Genomic DNA, 20,021 nt, shown 5'->3' on the forward strand with positions numbered 1-20,021 from the left:
ATAAAAGCGTACATCTCGTCTCTTCGTGAATCTTCTAGAAACTCATCACGTGTTACCAGCGTCACGTGACCTCCGCTGTCGTAACACTACTATTAAAAAGTAAGTTATCTGACATTTTTGTTCACCTAATTTTCAAATTTAAAGTGTGATGTACGAAAAATGTTACTTTTCTGATTAGTGTGATCTATATTATGTGTATTTTCATCGTCAAAATAGTTACTTTTGTTTTTAACTTGGGCGAGAAGTCTATTCAATCTGTTTTTCAACTGAAAATAGAGGACGTTACCTTTTTTTTTTTTTGAGACCAGAATGGATACTGTTACGTCTCTGTTAATTTTCCGTAAAAATTCTTTCCGAAGAAACTTTACCGATACAAGTCCTTTCTTAAATAAAACTGGTTTATTCTTTCTGAATACAACTTTGCGATACACTTAATTTCAACAGTCGCGCTATAACAAACGCTGTAATTCACAACGAACGTCTCACGTGCTCGACTCAACAATACTCTGTTCGCAGTTCAATTACACATTGTTTCCGTCGCTTCTCGGACGGTCTTATATATTCAAGACTACCCCATATCTAGTAGTCTCCCGACGCTTCATGAACGTTCTAGAAGCGCGTGGCGTGTTACTAGAGTCACGAGACCTCCGATGTCGTAACAATACTTTCACATTCTGTGTGTATATTTTCTTATAGCAAAGCCACATTGGGGCTCTCTGTTGTGTCCACCGATGGGAATCGCACCTCTGACTTTAGCATTTTAGAACACAATTATAAATAAAAGTACTCTACTCACAACATGAATAAGACTTTCACTAGGACCGTACGCGAGTTTGATTATATCTTTATTGATGTAACTTGTGAATATAGCACTAAATAAATAGTTCTTGAACAAAAAAGTTTTTCAATAAAGGATACCATTTATAATATATAAAAACAATACAGTTTATATTAGCACAATCCGAACACTTTTCCCGTGAAGTACTTTCCAGAAAAATCCTTTTTAAGAAAATTTTCACTTTTTCTAAATTTTTTTCAATGAGTTACGAATGCTATGATTAGTAATTACTAGCACAAACAGCCGCCTTTTGGGCGGCGTTTCAGCTAGTAATTATAATAACAACAATGAGAAGAATCACAAACAGGCCATTTTGAGCAATTTTTTTTCCTTGTAAGCCTAACCTTGTACGTTTCCTTTGTAAGTTATAGTGTTGTTTGAACGGAATCTTTACCATTTAAGATGCTTTTTTGTCCGAAGTTCCATTAGGGTTTTGTGCAATTTCTATTATGAACCACTATCGTGGTTCATGATTAACTTGTAGTTTTGATTTCATTATTGTAATTAATTTTTTATTGTTAAAGGGTTGTGTTGTATTATTTTGTGATTTTTTTTAAATGGTATATTTCATGTATTTCTCATAGTTAAAACGTTGTTTTAAATGCACGTTTGTTTTTATCCACTTCTAAAGACGATGTTTTTCCATTGTTAAAGTGTTTTATTTTTACTGTATTTTGTACAGTCGTTTACAGAGCTGTTTGCATGTTTTTCAGGGGTGAGGAAAAGTTATTCCAGTTTTTTAACCTGTGTAGAAGTTAAACAAAAGGGATAGGGAAACTGTGATATGCAGGTATGTCATACGTTTTTTTACCTTAATTAATATGCAGCATTTTTTTCAAAATTCCTGTGCATATGGGAGCATGTTTAACTCCTGACATATACAACTGGGTCACTTTACTCGATCATCACACAACTCTCCAGCACGAAGGGCAACTGAAACTTCACATATGTTGCATCAAAAAAGACAACGGTATTTTCTGTCAGGTAATCACCCAAGGGTGATTCGAAGTGAGTCACAATCATGTGAGTGATGAGTATACTCTGAGCAGTCTGATCTTCATTTTTACAGATTATTATTACTGAGAACACAGAGAAATAGAACTGCAACTGGAAAAATGAAACTGATAGTTGGACATTAAACCTTGCTTTGGACTCATAGAGAAAGCAAACATAAAATAACTTCAGATGAATATGAATTAAGATATTTTCACTCTGTCTCTTGTGAAAAGCACACTTGCACTTGTGTTAGATTGTGTCTATTATTATTATTAAAAAATAACAATTGTCTGTTTGTGTTTATTTTTGAATTTCCCACAAAGCTACACGAGGGCTATCTGCACTAGCTGTCCCTAATTTAGCAGTGTAAGACTAGAGAGAAGGCAGCTAGTCATCACCTCCCACTGCCAACTCTTGGGCTACTCGAATAGTGGGATTGACCGTCACATTATAACGCCCCCATGGCTGAAAGGGCGAGCATGTTTGGTGGAACGGGGATTCAAACCCGTAACCCTCAGATTGCGAGTAGAGTGCCTTAACCACCTGGCCATGCCGGGCCGATAACAACTGTGATTGTGTTATGATATCCTTCAAAATTCACTCAATTTCAACACTAGAAACATCCCATAGAAGACTGTAAGTCAGTTGTTTTATGGAACATGTATGACCCGTCTCTATGTGATGGATGTGTGATTATTTTCTGACTAAACTGGTCACCCGATACCATAAATATATCAGTGTATCAGCAATTTACTGAGTTCATTTCTCTGTATCAAGTTCAAATTGTTAGCAAAATCCTTAAAAATAGACTTCATGTGCAATGAAAGCTGCATATTTAATCTCAGGTGGAATACATTGAGTGTGGCACTAGCTACTAAGCTTGTTTGCATTACTTCTGCCTCCTTTAACATTCCAATTACCATTCCAGCTAGAAACTAAATAGCAAGTACTGCATTTATGCACCAGCACACTTGCATGTTTGGTATCAATACCTCCTTCTCAAGATCCACACATACAGTCCACTGTCCTCAGGCCCAATCTGGTTAGCATTGAAAGGATTTTGCTTCAGAATTGCTGTTCACAAGTGTAATTTTCTCAGTGGCTCTATCTCTAAGATACCATATCTGAACCACTTAGATTGGAGACTACTACTTTTGCTTAGTGAGTAGTATTCCCAAGATGAAGCTAAAAATATGTCTATCTACTGACACCTAGCTTTTCACCATTTGTGAGATTTCTATTAAATGGCCAAAATGACTGTTTTCCTTAAGTCTCAGAAACATGGCCAAGTTGAGTATGGATTTTGCAGGTCCAGTACTCACTAGAAACTCTGCCTTGAAGCCATGTATTATTATAAGCACATACACAATGTGAAACCAAGCATATGGTCCTCCAAACCAGATCAAACTCAGACTCCACTAAACTAGCTAGAGCAACTGCAGACATAATCTGCTGTGGTATTAGTATGAATGGTACTTGAAGCCAGTAGTCCTGTACTGCAACAGGATATGGACATTCTTGTAACAAGTGACCACTTAAATCACAGCTGAAGCAGAGGTTCCTTCTCTCATACTCGGCTATTAATACATTATTTCCTGTTTCTTTATATTTATGTTTTGTGGTTGATGACTTCTTACAGTAGTTCATAATCATTCCTGAAATTCATGAATGAACTGAAGCTTTTACAAATGATAAATATCATAGAAAAAATGTGAATAAATTTTGAGTCACACATATTTTCCTAGTAGACCAGATCCAGAAAAATACATAAAATTTAAAATTTTATTTTAGACTTTTACATACAAGCAAGATTTATTTCACAATTTTTTTTTCAGTTACAATGAAAATTATGAAAATGTTCATTCAGTATCCAACAAGTTTTCATACTCTTCTGCAATTTCTCATATATTTTTTTAACAAATTAAAAAAAAATCTATCAATAAACACTGACTTTCGCACAAAAACTACAAGAAAACCTACACTCAGTATACTACTGATAGGAAATAAGCAGCAACATATCTGACATCTATAACATAATTTCATGTTACAAATAATAAATCAGGAGACAAGATACTGGTTCAAACATATTAACTTACAAGAAGAAGGTTTGAAGGAAAAGCAAATGAAAAAAGAACTACTTTTATTAAAAAACAACAACAAAAGGCACTATAACTGCTCTGGGAGACTAGCATATAAAGTGACTGAAATTTAAAGTTAATCTATTAAATATAGATGGTTAGAAAAAATTATACCAGGAGCAGAATTTTCCACCTGAAATGTCCACAGCAGAATTCCAGGTAATTAAAACACATACAAGGTAGCCTTCCAGTGATTCACAGTTTGTAACAGTCCACAGCGTAATCAGTTTTCAAACGTATATTTATACTCTTTCACAAAATCATGTACTTTTTAGAGATTTAAATCAGATCTGCCACATCCATGGGCATTTCCTCAATTTGTGTATTGTAGAATTGTTCAATATCACGCAAAGTGCGTTTATCTTCTTCGGTAACAAAGTTAATAGCTACTCCTTTACGACCAAAACGTCCACCACGACCAATTCTGAAATAAAACAAATACAAGTCAGTAGCAAAATAATTTTTCTTTATTAAAAAAAAGGTGTCTTAAAAATGTGTAAATCTATAGCATCAACAGGGATCAGAACTTATCATAATAGAAAAGTGTGATAAACTAAGCAACAAAGAATAATTTTTAAAGACTGAAAAAAGCACATAACATGAAACTGAGTTTTACATATAATGGAAATAAGATAAGTTATATATGAAGTACTTTCCTTTCTCCAACTTAAGGTCATTTAATAATAAAAACAAATTATCTATCTATGTATAATTCTCAGAATTTTTCAAATTATAAATTCCATGTCATTCCTTGCTGATTTTAAACTTTTTCAATGTTATTTTCAGAATGACAAACACATATCTGTCTCATTTAATATATTTGAAAAAATATCTGCTCACTAAAAGTTTATTACACACGTTTAAAAAATACATAAAATACCTGTATCTTTCCTATTAAGTTTGGTGAGGATCTGAGGAAAACTGTAGTAGTAGCATTTTTTTAAATAATTTAAGTTAACAGACACTCACACAAATGGAATATAGACCAACAGAAATGTTTTTTATGGTATTGTTTATAACAAATATAAAATTAGAATATTAATTAAGATAGAGTTCTATAACTTTGATTAAAATACATTTTCTTGTAACCAAGTTCTTTCTAATAAACAGCTAATATTTAAAAGAATTAACATGGTAATGTTGTAAGTGGTACAATAAGTAAAACATTTAGCTAATTCTTTCACATGTAATGAAATAAAAAGCAGTCATGACCAAATTACTACTGGCTGTAATAATCTATTGCTGTTTACTCAACACGACTCATGAAGAGTGACTGTGTTCTTTGGATTTGTATAGTCACTTCAATAGTAAGGTGATCATGTGTATTATAAATGTACTGCAAGAGTTACTCTGTCCGGGAAAACCTGGCAGTGAATATATAAATATTTTTTTGTAGATGACTTTCGGAGCATAAAATTTAGTAGTGTTTATATATTTTATAAAGAGTATTTAGGAAAGAGTTGATGTTACTAAACTGTACTGTATTGTTATTATTACTTTGTTCTGTGCATGTACAATCACATAAATAACCAGATGTTATTAGAACATGATTTACTTACAATGGAGGTAAAGTAATAGCCCCCAAACCTGCATTTTAATGAAGGAGCAATTGAATAAGAAACAAACTTCATGCTAGTTTGATTCCAATCAGTAAAATTATAATTCTATTCCTTTCATGGCCTTGAAAACTGATATATCAAATTCCATGTTTTTCAAGGATTTACCTACCCTGCATGAATCACAATCAATTTAACTTGTATATGAAAACCATTGTACAAATTTACTAAAAAATTTTTTTTTGTAATAAACTTGCAAAGGAATCTATGGGTTACTAACAGTATTAAATATGAATAATAGTCATAGCTCTTACATACTAGGCAGAATGGAATTCCCTAACTTTCCAAGACTTTCCCCTGACCAAAATATGTTATTCTATGACCTTTTGATCTATGCTTGTAATGTATCATTGAACTATTTCCTATAATATGCAAAAATGCAAAATATTATTCATGTATTGTTTAACAAAAGCAAGACAGGCTGTATATCAAGAGTCAGAGTTTGCTTTAATGTATTTTGCAAAGTTTCATTATGATTGGGCACAAATTCTTGAATCATTGATATTTTACCACAACATACACAACAAAGGCAGTTTATCTATTTGTTTACACATTTGTGCATACCAATTACACTTTTTGATTCTAATTTAAATCATAAAAAAAATCACCAAGTTCATCATGGTAACTAGAATAGACACTAATACTTCTACATGCAAATATGTTTATCACAGACAGTGATACTGCACTGAAGTATTACACCTCTCAAATGTCAAGTTTTTCATTTCGGTCTTACATAACGTTTATTATTACGTTACATATAAAATGCTACCATGTAAAATGTTTACTAAAAGTACTCACATTATTTCTATTTGAGTATGGTTCTTGGATTTAGATTCAATATCAAACATACTCAACAACATTAGCACTAAACAATCTCCATAATAATTAATATCTAAATTTCAAGAGTACACAGTAGACTGAAGGCCCAAAACTATTAACAGTTCTGTCAAACTGCTCATGCTCATCTTCAGTATTTATTCCTTCCTACCCCTAGGATCTTAGTTGTTGCTATAAAAACAGTAAATTTTCCTCATACAGTACTCAGATACCAGATGCATTAAATTATAGATTATTAGGTAAAGATGTATTCAGTTATTCATTGGCACAAGTTCAACTGTTTCTATAAAAATTCATGGATAACAAATAGTGCTAGATTCTCAGAAACACTTGCATGTGGAATATTATCAGTTACAGTCAATGAAACATTCTAAGTTTCAATATTTTATTAATTCTATTTTTCTCCAAAATTTGTTAATCTCCAGTTTACTGATATTATACACTGCTATTCATATTTTGCTTTATACAGGTCTTCCTTAACTGTCACCTGTGATATTCTACCTATCTCTTGAAGAAATCTCATTTCAACAAACCCTACACAAAACTATAATATTAATTATAATGTTGTATGCTATAAGCAATGTTTAATAATCTATACTTCATTTTATAGTGAATTAAAATAATTATATATTACTATTTTATATAATTATAGTTATTTTTGAGAGTTAATTGAATAAATAGAAGTACAGATAGGAAATAAAAATAATAATTCAGAAAAACTGTGTATATTATTTCTATCTTTGAACTTTCAGTCTTAACCGAAACAATCAAATTGTTTATATTCATTTTGACATCATTCAAATTTTCCCTACACAAATACACCAATAATATATGTCCAGGCATTACATGTTCCTTCTATGATTACTGACATTGGGATTATTTTATTAATGCTCAAAATTTTGTAAGATCAAAATAACTTATTTAACAGAAATAACCTACCTCTAAATAGTAATTTGTTAAGGTCTTTTAGACTGTAGTAAAACAATACTCCATGACCTAGTTTTATGAAGATGAGATGAAGCTTTGTCCAGAGCTCTTACACTCCTTTTAGGAGGGAATCTAGTTACTATTAAAGTGACCTAATAAAGCTGCTTTTATGCTCCATGAATTAATAGTAAACAAAAAAATCTCCTAGAAACATAAATGAACTACATTAAACTACACAGACTTTTCCTGGTTTTTGTCAGTAAAATGAAATTCTCATATATTGCCTAAGATGGGAATGCAAAGTACAAAATTCACTGACTTGACTTTCTCCAATTTCCCTGACCTACAGAAACCATGAATAGTAGAAAAAAATCATGCATGGCATAATCTTATTTCAAACCAATTACAAACGTTCTAGACTTCTGTCATTTCTGTTACATTATGTAGAAATATAACATATTAGAGCTTTCAATCACCTAATGATACCTGCTTGGAAAAATTATCTCAAACATCATCTCTCTCTCTCTCGTTAAATATCCCATTGTTCTGATACACTACATTTTAATTTCAATTAATTACTATACCATTAAATCAAAAGAACAAAATATAAATTTATTATTATTCAATCATTTTCACATCACCAACACAGAATTAATAATAAAAACTCACCTGTGAATGTAGTTTTCTCGATTTGATGGAAGATCGTAATTAATCACCAATGACACTTGCTGAACATCAATCCCTCTTGCAAGGAGATCAGTGGTGATCAGAACCCGACTTGAGCCTGACCTAAATTCTCGCATGATCACATCCCGCTCCCTCTGATCCATATCCCCATGCTAGATATAGATATAACACAAAGAAATTTTAATTATCATATACATAAACTGATTGTTAGAAATGTTTGTGTATATGTGCATATAATTTTCTACCCTAGCTTTTTATCAAGTGTCCCAGTTCCTGCTATATGTAAAACTAAAATTTGAAACTTTATTAATAGGCTAAAAATCATATGGTTAAATGTAGGTTTTATGCTGTCTCTTATAATTTAACTCAATAGCTAATGCTATTTTCTGTGGAACTAAATAACACATACACCTCACTGAAAATTGGGTAATTTAAACACAAATACTCATGAGAACTTTGTGGTACCTACAAATAAACACTCACCTATTAGATTTCCTCCCACTGAGACAAGAAGAGACTATATATTTAAAATAGTTACTGTTTTTTTTTAATGTGTTTGAATCAATGCACCCACCTGATACATATAGTTTCCCAGTTTTATTTTTTTAACTTATAGAAACTAGAACACTAGTTTTTAAATTTGTTGTATACAATTGCTGGTCTTTTTGTTTTGTTCTTTAACCCTTTCGAGATGGGTCACGGGTGAAAGGCCATGTTATCTCGTCTGTTGACTCACATTCAAAATTTTATTGAACTACTATTTCATGAATTTACGTCAATAAATTTGGTATCAAACTGTAGATTATAATTCAGATTTTAGTACTATGCATTACTTAATTTCTTGATTTAAAAATAAATATTAAAAAACAAAAATAAACATTGATTTTCGTGTGTCACGTGGTATGTTGAATGCAGCACTGGTTCAAATTAGATGTTTGTGAAGTCAAAATACTAAGTCTATAGTTTCGTGCGAATTAGGAAGTCAAACTACTGATATTGACAAGCTAGAATATAAAATAAGAACCTCTTATTTTTTCTAGATTGCTAAGATATTGCTCATATACTAAATATACAGTAGCCCCCACCCACCTCTTTCCATTTTTGGAAAGGCTCCCTTATATATACTTATTTCTATATGTGACATGAATAACTAATCAGAAGCTCAGTTTGTCCCCTAGTGGCTTTCTCAACCAGTTTAATGGGCTTGGACGCCATTTATTTCTTTTGAACCAATATTTCAAGAAGGTAAGGTGTGTCTTTAGTCTGCTCGAAATTTCATATTTTTTAAGACTAAAATATGTCTTAGTTACTAAGCTTGATAAATTATAGTGGAATTCTATGGTATTGATATGGTAATTTATTATTTTTTATTTATTCAAATGTATATATATAAAACCTTAAAAAAATATTTTGTTTCATATCTTCCACATGCTAAATAGTTAAAGGCTTAGCAACCTACGTCAAGCAGCAACCGAGTACAAAGGTCATAACTAGAAGAGATAATTGTTTGCTTTACTTCTTTATTTAGTATTCAAAGTTTTAAGAAAAATAAGTTTAAAAACTTATTTCAAAATAGCAATACATATATAACGTATAATAATTGAAATGTAACTGTATTTTACAAAATATTAGTATACTAAAATACAGACAAGACAAGTTACTTTGTACAAACCAAAGGTCAGTTTTATGTTATTGGATACGGTAACATGAGTGCATGTGTACCTCGTCATTGTAACTTCTGTATTGTTAGCCAGGCATGGCTGAAAGTGAATATAATAAAAATAATAAATACATATGAATGTATAATGTTATGAGATTTAAGGTATTTAGTCTAAACATTTATGTTTTTGTGTTATAATTTGTGTTCATTCTAGATTGAAAAAGGCATAATTCATATTTATTTCCTAATTTTTTATGGTGGTTATGAGTTCAGTCAAATCTACCAAACCCATACAGAGATTCATTACTGAAAATAACAGATAAAATATAGTTTTTTCTTAAGAAACGTTTGGTAACTATCTGGACATTATAAAGATTTCACATGTGAAACTTGAAAATTTTCTGATGCATAAAAGTATTTTTAATTTTAAAATGAAAATTAATTTGCATGTCAGATAGACAACATGCAAAAAGAAAAAAAAGGCATGGGAAAATCATTGCTTTACAAACCTTAAGACTTAATGAAAAAAAATTTGATATTTTTTTTCATTGGAAGCACTGTAATGTTTACTAATAATGTGCCAAATCTCATTAACATTCGCTTACTAATTTAAAAGTTATAGCATGAAAACTATATGTACAAAATGATTATCAGGTCAGTCCCAGGAACCGAGTCCATGCTTAAAGAGTTGATATAGGGATTTCAAGAACAGATTTAAGATTTAGTTTCTTTTAATTTCTCATAGCAATTACTCAATAATTCAACATGTGGTTCATGACTGGAAGAGTTTTTCCTCGCGAAACTGTCATTTTATAAGTAAAAAGAATGTATCAAGGTATTTATTCCAGAATTTACAGGTGAATGTAATTTTAAAAAATTTCTTGAACAGATTATTGGCAAAAGAAATTCCTCTTTTTCATAAATACAGTTATCCAAAGAAAATAAGAAAAACTGAAAACAAATTTCTATGTTAAATAATTGTTTACATAATGAATTTCCAATATCATTTCCCCCAACATTTTTCATAAATACAATAAATTAATTTTTGTCTTGCAAAACATTTTGTTCAATAATATTTTCTGTATTATTTAAAAGTTTAATTAATTACACAGGCATGAGATGATTTTGTTGTCTTAAAATTTTTCCATGTTCTACAGTAATTACTGTAAGCTGAATCCGAAAATGATATCCATTTTTCTACGTCACGTACAGATTTTTCATAAAACGTCATAATGCAATACATAAAAAGAAAGACCACAACATGTAGTTATGAGACTAAAAGATGTATATTTCACAACAAAAATCAGGATGAATGAGGATGCATATTCATTTCACATCGGTGTTCTTTTTTGTTTGTATTTTTTTTAATAAACATAATAATACAAAATGTTCATTGTGGTAAACGAAATAGTAATTTGATCTAAATAAGTTTTAAAAAATTGTAAAAAATCTTTACGTGATAAAATAACGAATATTATTTTTGAAATTTGCTTGGCTGAATTATAGAAAATCCATTATTGAAACCAAAACAACTTTTATGAAGTTTAAATTCGCAGACCTGTGTTATAGCTGATTCAATAAAATATCATGGGGGGGAAATAATACTTAGATTAAAACCATAAGTTTATAATTTTCAGACTTTAGTCTAAAGAAGCATCTGATACAAAAAATTTTGTTTTGAAACTGGTATCAAAAATATAACTAGACACATACATATCATAACCAAACATAAAATTGACATTAAACTAGGCAATTAATTTTGAGCAATTTGCTAACTTCCCTGATTCATGTCTTATGAGAAAGAAAAAATGCAACTTATCATATACAAATAAGTAGAGATAACTCACCAGAGCTGACACTGTAAAGTCCTTGAGATGCATCTTCTCAGTCAACCAGTCAACCTTTCTTCTTGTGTTACAAAATATTACTGCTTGAGTAATGGTCAATGTTTCATAAAGATCACACAAAGTAGCCAACTTCCATTCCTGTAAAGGGATTAAGATATAAGAAACAAACTTTATAGCAACATCGTTAACACAATATCACTCAAAATACCTGTCTAAGATGTTTTCAATTTTATAAGTAGTAAAAATGTGTAAAAAACTGATACATAAAACCATAGGTTACACACACATATTTAGCACCTACATCTGGTAAATTGTGTGTATTTGTGTAACTACATCATAGTGATAGTGGAAACAATCCAAACATCTCTTTATAGCCTTTGTTTGAGTCTTCAGAAGTGTAACACATGCGAGTTTGAAGTTTTGTGCCCCCATGAAGAAAGCTATTCACCTTAAAACTTCTCTCAAGATTTACCAGTTTCAAGTTTCAGACAAGTAATGAAATATAACATGTCCTTTTGTTTTTATGGCATATCTGGAAAATAAACCTGGTACTGGGAGAGTTGTTTATGTATAAATGTGGTAAGAAAGAGTTAAGTTTTTAGATCATTTATCAATTTTAAACTATACTAATATATCAAGATTCTGCACCACCATACTGTACAATACACTGCACTTGTCTCTGTATTCTTCTAACTTTAGAAGAAACATCATTGTGATGCAATGCTGTGTTGTAAAATAACACTTGCCACAATGCCACACGAAATGAACTGAAAGGAGATCAAAGAAATATTTCAGCAATAATTGTTTAGTAATGTTTCATGAAAATTATCTATTAGCGTAAATCCTCTCAAGTAAAAGATATTTCATGTATATTAAAAAAAAGTACACAATACTTTCTTCAAAACTTAGTTTCAACTTCAAAACAATCATTTAACTAAGTTATATTTCTTTTTCTCCTCATGCAATAAAAACATGCTATTCTGGTCACATCCTTTACTCTAAATATTCCATGCACTGAAGACATTAAATTGTGATTAACAGAACAAATAGAATAGGTTTATGGCCTTCTTTGGGTGATATGGTCAAGTAAACATTACTAACGGAGAAAGATACACAAAGTGAAGATAAGTATATAACATGAATGGATAAATTGTTAAAAGTGTTGTTCAAACTAAAATAGATCATAAAACAATTGAAGAAATAATGCAGCAATAAAATCGGAAAAATACAAAAAAATTGAACACATCAAACAATGACTTTATAAAAAAGTTTTAATAACAACAATATTAATATAATCATGTATTAACCCTCTTACTAAATGTAGGTCAAAGTGTGCATGTCACGACCTTTTAGAGACTTACAATCAAAATTTAATTAAACTACTTTATTATCATTGTATATGAATAAACTTGGCATCAAAATGTAGTTAATAAATCAGACTTTAATATTATATAAGTTTTAAGTTCTTAGTTTTATAAGGAAATATTTTAAAAAATCCTCAACCTCCCCTAGCATAAGAATTCTGACATTTGTTTTTTAGGTCCTCCCTCTTCTTTAATTTATTTACCAGCTCTCTGAGAAATAAACAATTTAATGTAAATTACTCATTATAATACAAATATTACTAAAGCAAAGCACAATTTCTATAGCCTTCAATCTCATTTCTTTACAAAGCCATAAATTAGAAAATCAAATCCACTTTCTCAGCCCACCTGTCACATCCTCTTTCAGAAATTGCCAATAGTTTTCACTGAAATTTTATACTATATTACTTACAACCAACAAAAAGGCAAAGTTTTTATCTATCAAGTGATATATTATGCTGTTTTCTGTACAGAGTATTGTCTATTTCACCTCCAGTTTGAAAATTTCTAACATGGTATTCAAGATTAGCTAAATTTTTAAAGGCTCTTATCATATAGTTCGAAAAGCCAGATAAATTATTATAGTTATAGGACATTGTTTGCTTTGTGCATGTTATTAGTCTGTGTTCTTAAGTGCAATATTTAATTATTTAGTGTAATCGTACCATTAGTATTTAAAAAGTAGGCTTAACTTTCATCGACAGTTGATAAAAAAACAAAAACAAGAGGACACAGGTAAATACCATATTTCTGTTCTTAAAGTAAAATGTTTATTTTTTATTATAAAAATAAATAATGTTAAAATTAGAAACTTATTAATTAAAATTTGGTATGATAATGAAAAAAATAGAAATAATTCTTCATGAGGTATACTCACAAGCAGCTCATGCATTATGTAATTCAGTATGGTAACTTAAGCTATGCATTCACTGAGTGATTTACAACTTGTGTGGTGGGATTATTAGTTAGACACAAGCCAGAGGGCAATAAAACAATAAAATTTTAAGTATAAACAAATGGATACTGTTACAAGCTTTAAGCTATTTAGGATAAATAATTGCAGTTTTCTGTTACAATTTGCAGTCATTTTACAAATAAAAAAGGATAATTTAAATTTATTTCATATTTTGTATGAGGTCAGTCAAAATGACCAAATTTGTATAGAGTTAGAATAAAGAAAATAACAGATAAAATATAAAGTTTAACTAAAAAAAAGTTTGATATTTATTTAGGAGGTTTTAGATACTACACAAATCAAATTTAACAACCTTCAGATGAAGACAAGTCTCTTTAATCTTAATATGAAAATCACTTTGCACTTAGAGCAGTCAACACTCTGACTCCATATATTCATGGACAAATCTTTAGTAAAACTACTTAATTAAAAAATCAAATTTTTTGTGTAGAAAAAGACTTATAATGCCAAAGTTTGTGAAGAATCACAAAACATATTAAAAGTTACAGTATGGATATTCTGATGGTCACTCTGGGGTTACGAACTTGGTCAAAATGGCCAATCCTGTTGCGAGTGTGTTAACAGACATTGAATTACAAATGTTTTTGCACATCCAAGTTACTTCAGCTATTTTGTCAAGAATTTTGTAGTTCTTATCAACACTGTTATGAGATCCATGAATTTACATAGGTAGGTTTTAACGTCATGTACTTCTGACTTGAATTATGATAACTCGTTGTTTTTTTTTCATTGCAAATGCTTTGTTTGGGTAGACTCCACATGAAAATTACTTAACATCGCTGACTGCATTTTTGCCAGATTTGGTACATTTTGATATCCTAAACAAAGTAAGGGTGTGAGTCACAATTGTGATGTGCTAAGCAATTATGTAAGTGAATCAGGTATTAAACTGTTGTGAAGTACGCACTGGAGTAATTTCTTCAATTTGTTACAAAGCATTAGAAACAATATGTAATGTGGTCAGGACATAAAGGTTTCATTTACTTTCATCAATACACTTCAGTATTGTTTAAGACATCATGCATTAAAGTTTGAGTATTGTTTTATCCTTGTTCTTTCTTTATTTTTGTATTTCACTTGACCACTTAACTTTTCTTAATAGTATATTCATTGTACTTATATATATATATATGAAACCACTACAAATTTTCATTTGACAAAAGGAAATTGTATGCATATTGAACCAATTACATTTCACTAACACAAACCTCACGTTCTACTGCCACATAGAATTGCTTAATACCCTCCAGAGTTAATTCTTCCTTTTTAACCAGAATTCGAATAGGATCTCTCATGAAACATTTTGTGACTTCTAACACATCCACTGGCATTGTAGCTGATAAAAGAATTACCTGGATTAAAAAAAAGGAATAGTTTAATAAAATAACATTATTCTTTCAAAGTCTTAACAGTATAGAAAGTTCTTCAACTTCATTCTTAGTTAACATCTAATATTTTAAGTTAGATGTTAACATAAAAAACTATTTCAGTAAACGCTACTGATATACTTGTACATAATTAAACAATTCTTACACTGACATATCAATAAATTACACTTTTTTTTATAAATTCCAGTGTTATCTTTCACTCATAAAATTTTTCAGATCACATCCATCAATGAAGCCAAGAAAACTAAACATTTGATAAAGGAGTGCTATCTGACACAATTCACATATTTGATTAAATTTCCTTTACAAGCAACTTCATAAAGTGTCTCAATCAAAAGTTCTGCCTATTAGGAAACCAAAAAAGGTGATTGACATAAAACATACTGGTCAGAAAACACATATGAGAAACTTGCTACACACATCAAGTGAAACGTTTAAGAAGTTTGGAGAACTGATTATAAAGGAACCAGTATAAAAATGAAAAACAAACCATTATATACAACTTAGAAGTTAAAATTTATGTTTCATAACAAACAAACAAATTTTTAATATCTTGTGAAAAACATGTAAATAGTTTGAATAATTAAAGCATAAGTCATTTTTACTTTACCAATTTATTTTCAAAAATATTCTTTATAAGGTAAAAATAAATGCATACAATTTTCTCAATGATGAAATAGCAAGATTAATGAAGCTTTTACCTAATTTTGCAAACTGACACCCTCATAATGTAACTTTCAAAGCACATATATTCTACACATACTCAGTGACAACCTGTTTTCATACATTTTTCTTTTTTTCTCTCAGTGCCATATATATCTGCGATTCCCAGAATTGTGCCATTACTCCCTGATATCTTCAATGATTTAACCAGTGAAATTCTTGGTAGTGATGTGGACTAGAACCAAGAAAGAATTTTTAAATTCTAAATTCTTTATTCACTCCTTTAGGATTTTTGACGTGAAATAAAGCATATGACAGCATTTCAATCACCATCATATTCACGGCCAACAATGTGTTTTGTTCACTACCAGAGCTCATCTGGCCACTTAAGCAAAATTACTGACCAAACATTTGCTCAACATGCATCAACTACTTTCTCTTACCTAATGTTTACTACTGCCATATTCAAAAGAATGGTTACAAGATTGAAACAGAAAAACAAACAAACTCTTTCTAACTGTACAAATAATAGCACATAGTTTTGAAAACTGCTTTGAAAGTTAAAGAAAGATGGGTGGGACTTTTGTTGTGAGATGATAAAATATATTTATATCTTAACAAATGGAGAAGTATATTTGACCTTGCTTTTATAGTTATGGCTTGTAGTTATACTTAGTTAGAGGCTATTATACTGATGTTATACAAACTAACAGGGAGAAATGAGAGCACATGAATGTCATGTGATAAGAAAATGAAGATTAATCATTTTTTTAATATTTTCATTTAATATTAAGAAATTCAAACACAGATAATATAAAAATGTGACTTATAAACTCTGATGCCAAATATATTTACACACATTGATAATAAAGTTGTTTAATAAACTTTTTAATGTAACTCTGTAAAATATTGTGACATGCACACTAGTCAAATGGAATGAGGCCATATAGATCCTATATGGAAAATGGAAAGGGTTAATGGTATTAAAAACAAAAATTATTAAAATTTATTACCTGAATATCTGTGCCAAGTGTTCGAAAAACATCATAAATCTGGTCTTTGAATCCTCTTGACAACATTTCATCAGCTTCATCTAATACAAAGATCCGTATGTGTTTTGTTTCTGGGCAAAAAAAAACCAAAGAAAAACAGAAAAAGAAAACATAAGTAAACTCCCAAGTTAATTTATCAATGACCTAGTGCCAAGCTCAAGTTTTTCCCCATTTTCAAGAATATATTAAGAATAATTTTTTGTGCTCATAACTTTCATCGATAACCACAAACACTATTTGATACTATTAAGGTAAATGCTACAAATAAAAGCTGATCATATTTGGGAAAAGTTTTAGCCCTTGCATAATAGCAAAAAATATTCATACAGCTCTTTAAAAAAGATACAGCCACATTTCAAATCCTAAATATGATACAACAAAAATAAAAAATTACATCTTTTGATATATTAAGTAGCTTTTTAGAGTAATTTCTTCCTAAAGGATTAACAAAAATCTTGATAACGTGTTTACAAAACCTACACTATCAGAAGAAACATGTAACTAACAACATTTCCTAAGCATTACAAAAGTTATATTACATGTGAAATTTTCACTGTGCATCAGTTCTCTACCAAAAGGTAATCTAAAACTATTCCCAAGGTATGAGAATTACTAAAATAAACTTTTTTTCTTAAAAGATTATTTATCACAATTTGCCCCTACCAGCTTGTGTATCTAATCCTTAAGTAATCATCAAAGATTGTATCCATAATTAGCAGATAATATATAGTAACCTTAAAACAACTTTAATTACTAATACAAGTTTGTTAGCATTTTTGATCGGTATGACAACTGACCATACCACAAAACATGATGTGTAGAGCAGCAATTTGATAAAAAGAACCCAGAATCGCAACTGGAATCAAACTGTGTGTGGAATGTTCTGAAAATTAATGTGATTGGTAGAAATAACAAAACCCAACAATTTCACTAAATATGAAGTTATTATAGCAAGCAAAGTGATGGTCTATCCTACCAGACGTGTAACAGCAGATGGTGGTAAATGTTAGTGAGAGTTCAATTGTGATTAACACCAAAGATGGTTGGATTCACTAATAAAATTGAATTCCAGCTCAAGATATGTTTTCCAAATACTTTTAATAATATCTGTGTGTATGTCTGTATATATATATATATATATATATGTATGTATACACACACACATATACATATATATATTGCCAGAAGTTATGTTTTTAATATTGTAATTTAGATTTCAGCTAAAAGGCATATAATGTTCAGATTGAGTTAGTCCTAGAATATTCAGGAATCTTAATGAATGAGATCCTTTGCAAAATATCTAGCACAAGAATTACATTATAAATACAGATGAGAAAATCACCTACTTATGTAAGCTTGCAGTGAAACAGAAGATAAAAGACTAGTTCTCTAGGTGGTAGAGTGAATCAGTCAGTGCTGGTTTAAATATTTTAATTTTAAAGAACATTAAGGAGGAAATAAAACTAATTTGTTACTGTTATGTCGACTGAACATTGAATTATTTTCACCAGATAGTTTCAAAGAATCTACCAACTAAAGAAGAAACTATATAACAATATATAATCCTATAAACAAATTTGCATGTAGTACTTGTATATCATTTGGAAAAAAGTTGCATACTTTAGACTTCTCAAGCATACTCAAGCTGTTCCACAATATTCCAAATTTAACTTTCTTTTTATCTCTTGAAATCTCACCAGAATTAAGACAAAAGCACAATTATGCTGTTTGAAATATATATAATTTCAATAACATTTTTCAGCACAAATAACTCCAAGCATGTACATTTTAAAAAGATTAAAAATTTATTTACTCAAAGCATTCCTATTTATCATATCAAATACTCTTCCTGGTGTTCCAACAACAATATGCATTCCAATATCTAGTTTTCTCATGTCCTCTCGGATGTTGGTGCCACCAATACACGCATGACACTGAGCTCTCATATGATCACCTAGAGCAATAACTGCCTTTTGGATCTAAGAAAAGAAAAATATTTATATAACATTTATATTTACATGACATGTTTATAAAATGTGCACCTTTTGTAAGATGATTTCAAAGAAAATCCTAAAAATCAAAACCAACGTATCAGAAAACTATGACTTGTCTTGGGGGACCAGAAGCACAATAAGAATCACAAATTCTTTTCACAAAAGTGTAGACACTGTTAGAATGTTTCCACACTATCACAAATGGTATTCAGTATTCTTTTCATAATTCTAAATGAGATTAGCAAGCCCTAAATTAAGCTACTGTATATAATATTAGTTCACATGAAATAGTTGATTTCTGTTAAATACTTTAATTGTGTACATTTGCCACAATCACATCATTCACTGCAAAAACATTAAAATATTTTGTTTGAATAAAGTCAGGTGTTTCTAGTAATAATTCAAAAGCCCAACATTTATGGAAACACAGAAAGCCTGTACATTATCAATAACATCAAATATGAGATAAAGTCTCTTGTTTACAACAGAAAAATACCACTTTCAAAGTTTTAGTCATCCACTAACCTGCTGAGCCAATTCTCTTGTTGGTGCCAGAATCAAAGACTGACACTCACTGAGCCCTGTGTCTATTTGTTGAAGTATTGCAATTGAAAATGTTGCTGTCTTACCAGTTCCTGACTGGGCCTGGGCAATTACATCACGTCCTATAAATAAATAAAAATATTAAGAGAAGAAATGAGAAAAATTAAACATAAAATTCTATGAGCACAATAATAGTAACTGATCCAAAATACAATGTTCATATTCACATATATGTCAAAAGACAAGCAAACAAAAGTTTGTGAATTTCAAATCCAATATTAAAGGGGAAAAAAAGCTTAAAATAAGCCAAAATGTATTATAAATAATTTAATGGACACTTTTAAACTATCAGTCCTCACTTTAGTCAATATTTCTCCATTGTCCCTTGTTAACCATTCAGATTCTAGTCAACAGCTCCACAAAATTTTTTACAATGTCAGATTATGGCTAAGAAATAAAATCATACTTCAAATCGAAGACTGAATGGATTCAATG

The 20,021-nt window shown here is 30.0% G+C and overlaps 1 protein-coding gene across 1 annotated transcript; it reads right to left on the reverse strand.

Moving 5' to 3' along the window:
* Positions 1–3,960: 3,960 nt before the first annotated feature.
* LOC106460757 (eukaryotic initiation factor 4A-II-like) lies at positions 3,961–19,674 on the reverse strand. Its single transcript, XM_013920492.2, has 7 exons — positions 19,509–19,674; positions 18,803–18,968; positions 16,951–17,060; positions 15,095–15,238; positions 11,547–11,684; positions 8,022–8,191; positions 3,961–4,396 (listed from the first exon to the last, which is right to left on the reverse strand). Exons 2-7 carry the CDS (start codon positions 18,933–18,935, stop codon positions 4,252–4,254), a joined length of 840 nt encoding a protein of 279 aa, XP_013775946.1. The 5' UTR covers positions 18,936–18,968; positions 19,509–19,674; the 3' UTR covers positions 3,961–4,251.
* Between the last annotated feature and the right edge of the window lie 347 nt (positions 19,675–20,021).

Source organism: Limulus polyphemus, unplaced genomic scaffold (assembly GCF_000517525.1).
Source record: "Limulus polyphemus unplaced genomic scaffold, Limulus_polyphemus-2.1.2 Scaffold829, whole genome shotgun sequence".
Lineage (NCBI taxonomy): Eukaryota > Metazoa > Arthropoda > Merostomata > Xiphosura > Limulidae > Limulus > Limulus polyphemus.

What these genes read in the sequence shown, in the direction of transcription:
- LOC106460757 (XM_013920492.2), bottom strand. Translation starts at nt 18,935, where the DNA reads ATGAGAGCTCAGTGTCATGCGTGTATTGGTGGCACCAACATCCGAGAG. An exon ending in ACTTTACAGTGTCAGCTCTG is followed by an intron (nt 8,192 to 11,546) that starts GTGAGTTATCTC and finishes ATCTATATCTAG; the next exon opens with CATGGGGATATGGATCAGAG. An exon ending in CGAGAAAACTACATTCACAG is followed by an intron (nt 4,397 to 8,021) that starts GTGAGTTTTTAT and finishes GTTTTATTTCAG; the next exon opens with AATTGGTCGTGGTGGACGTT.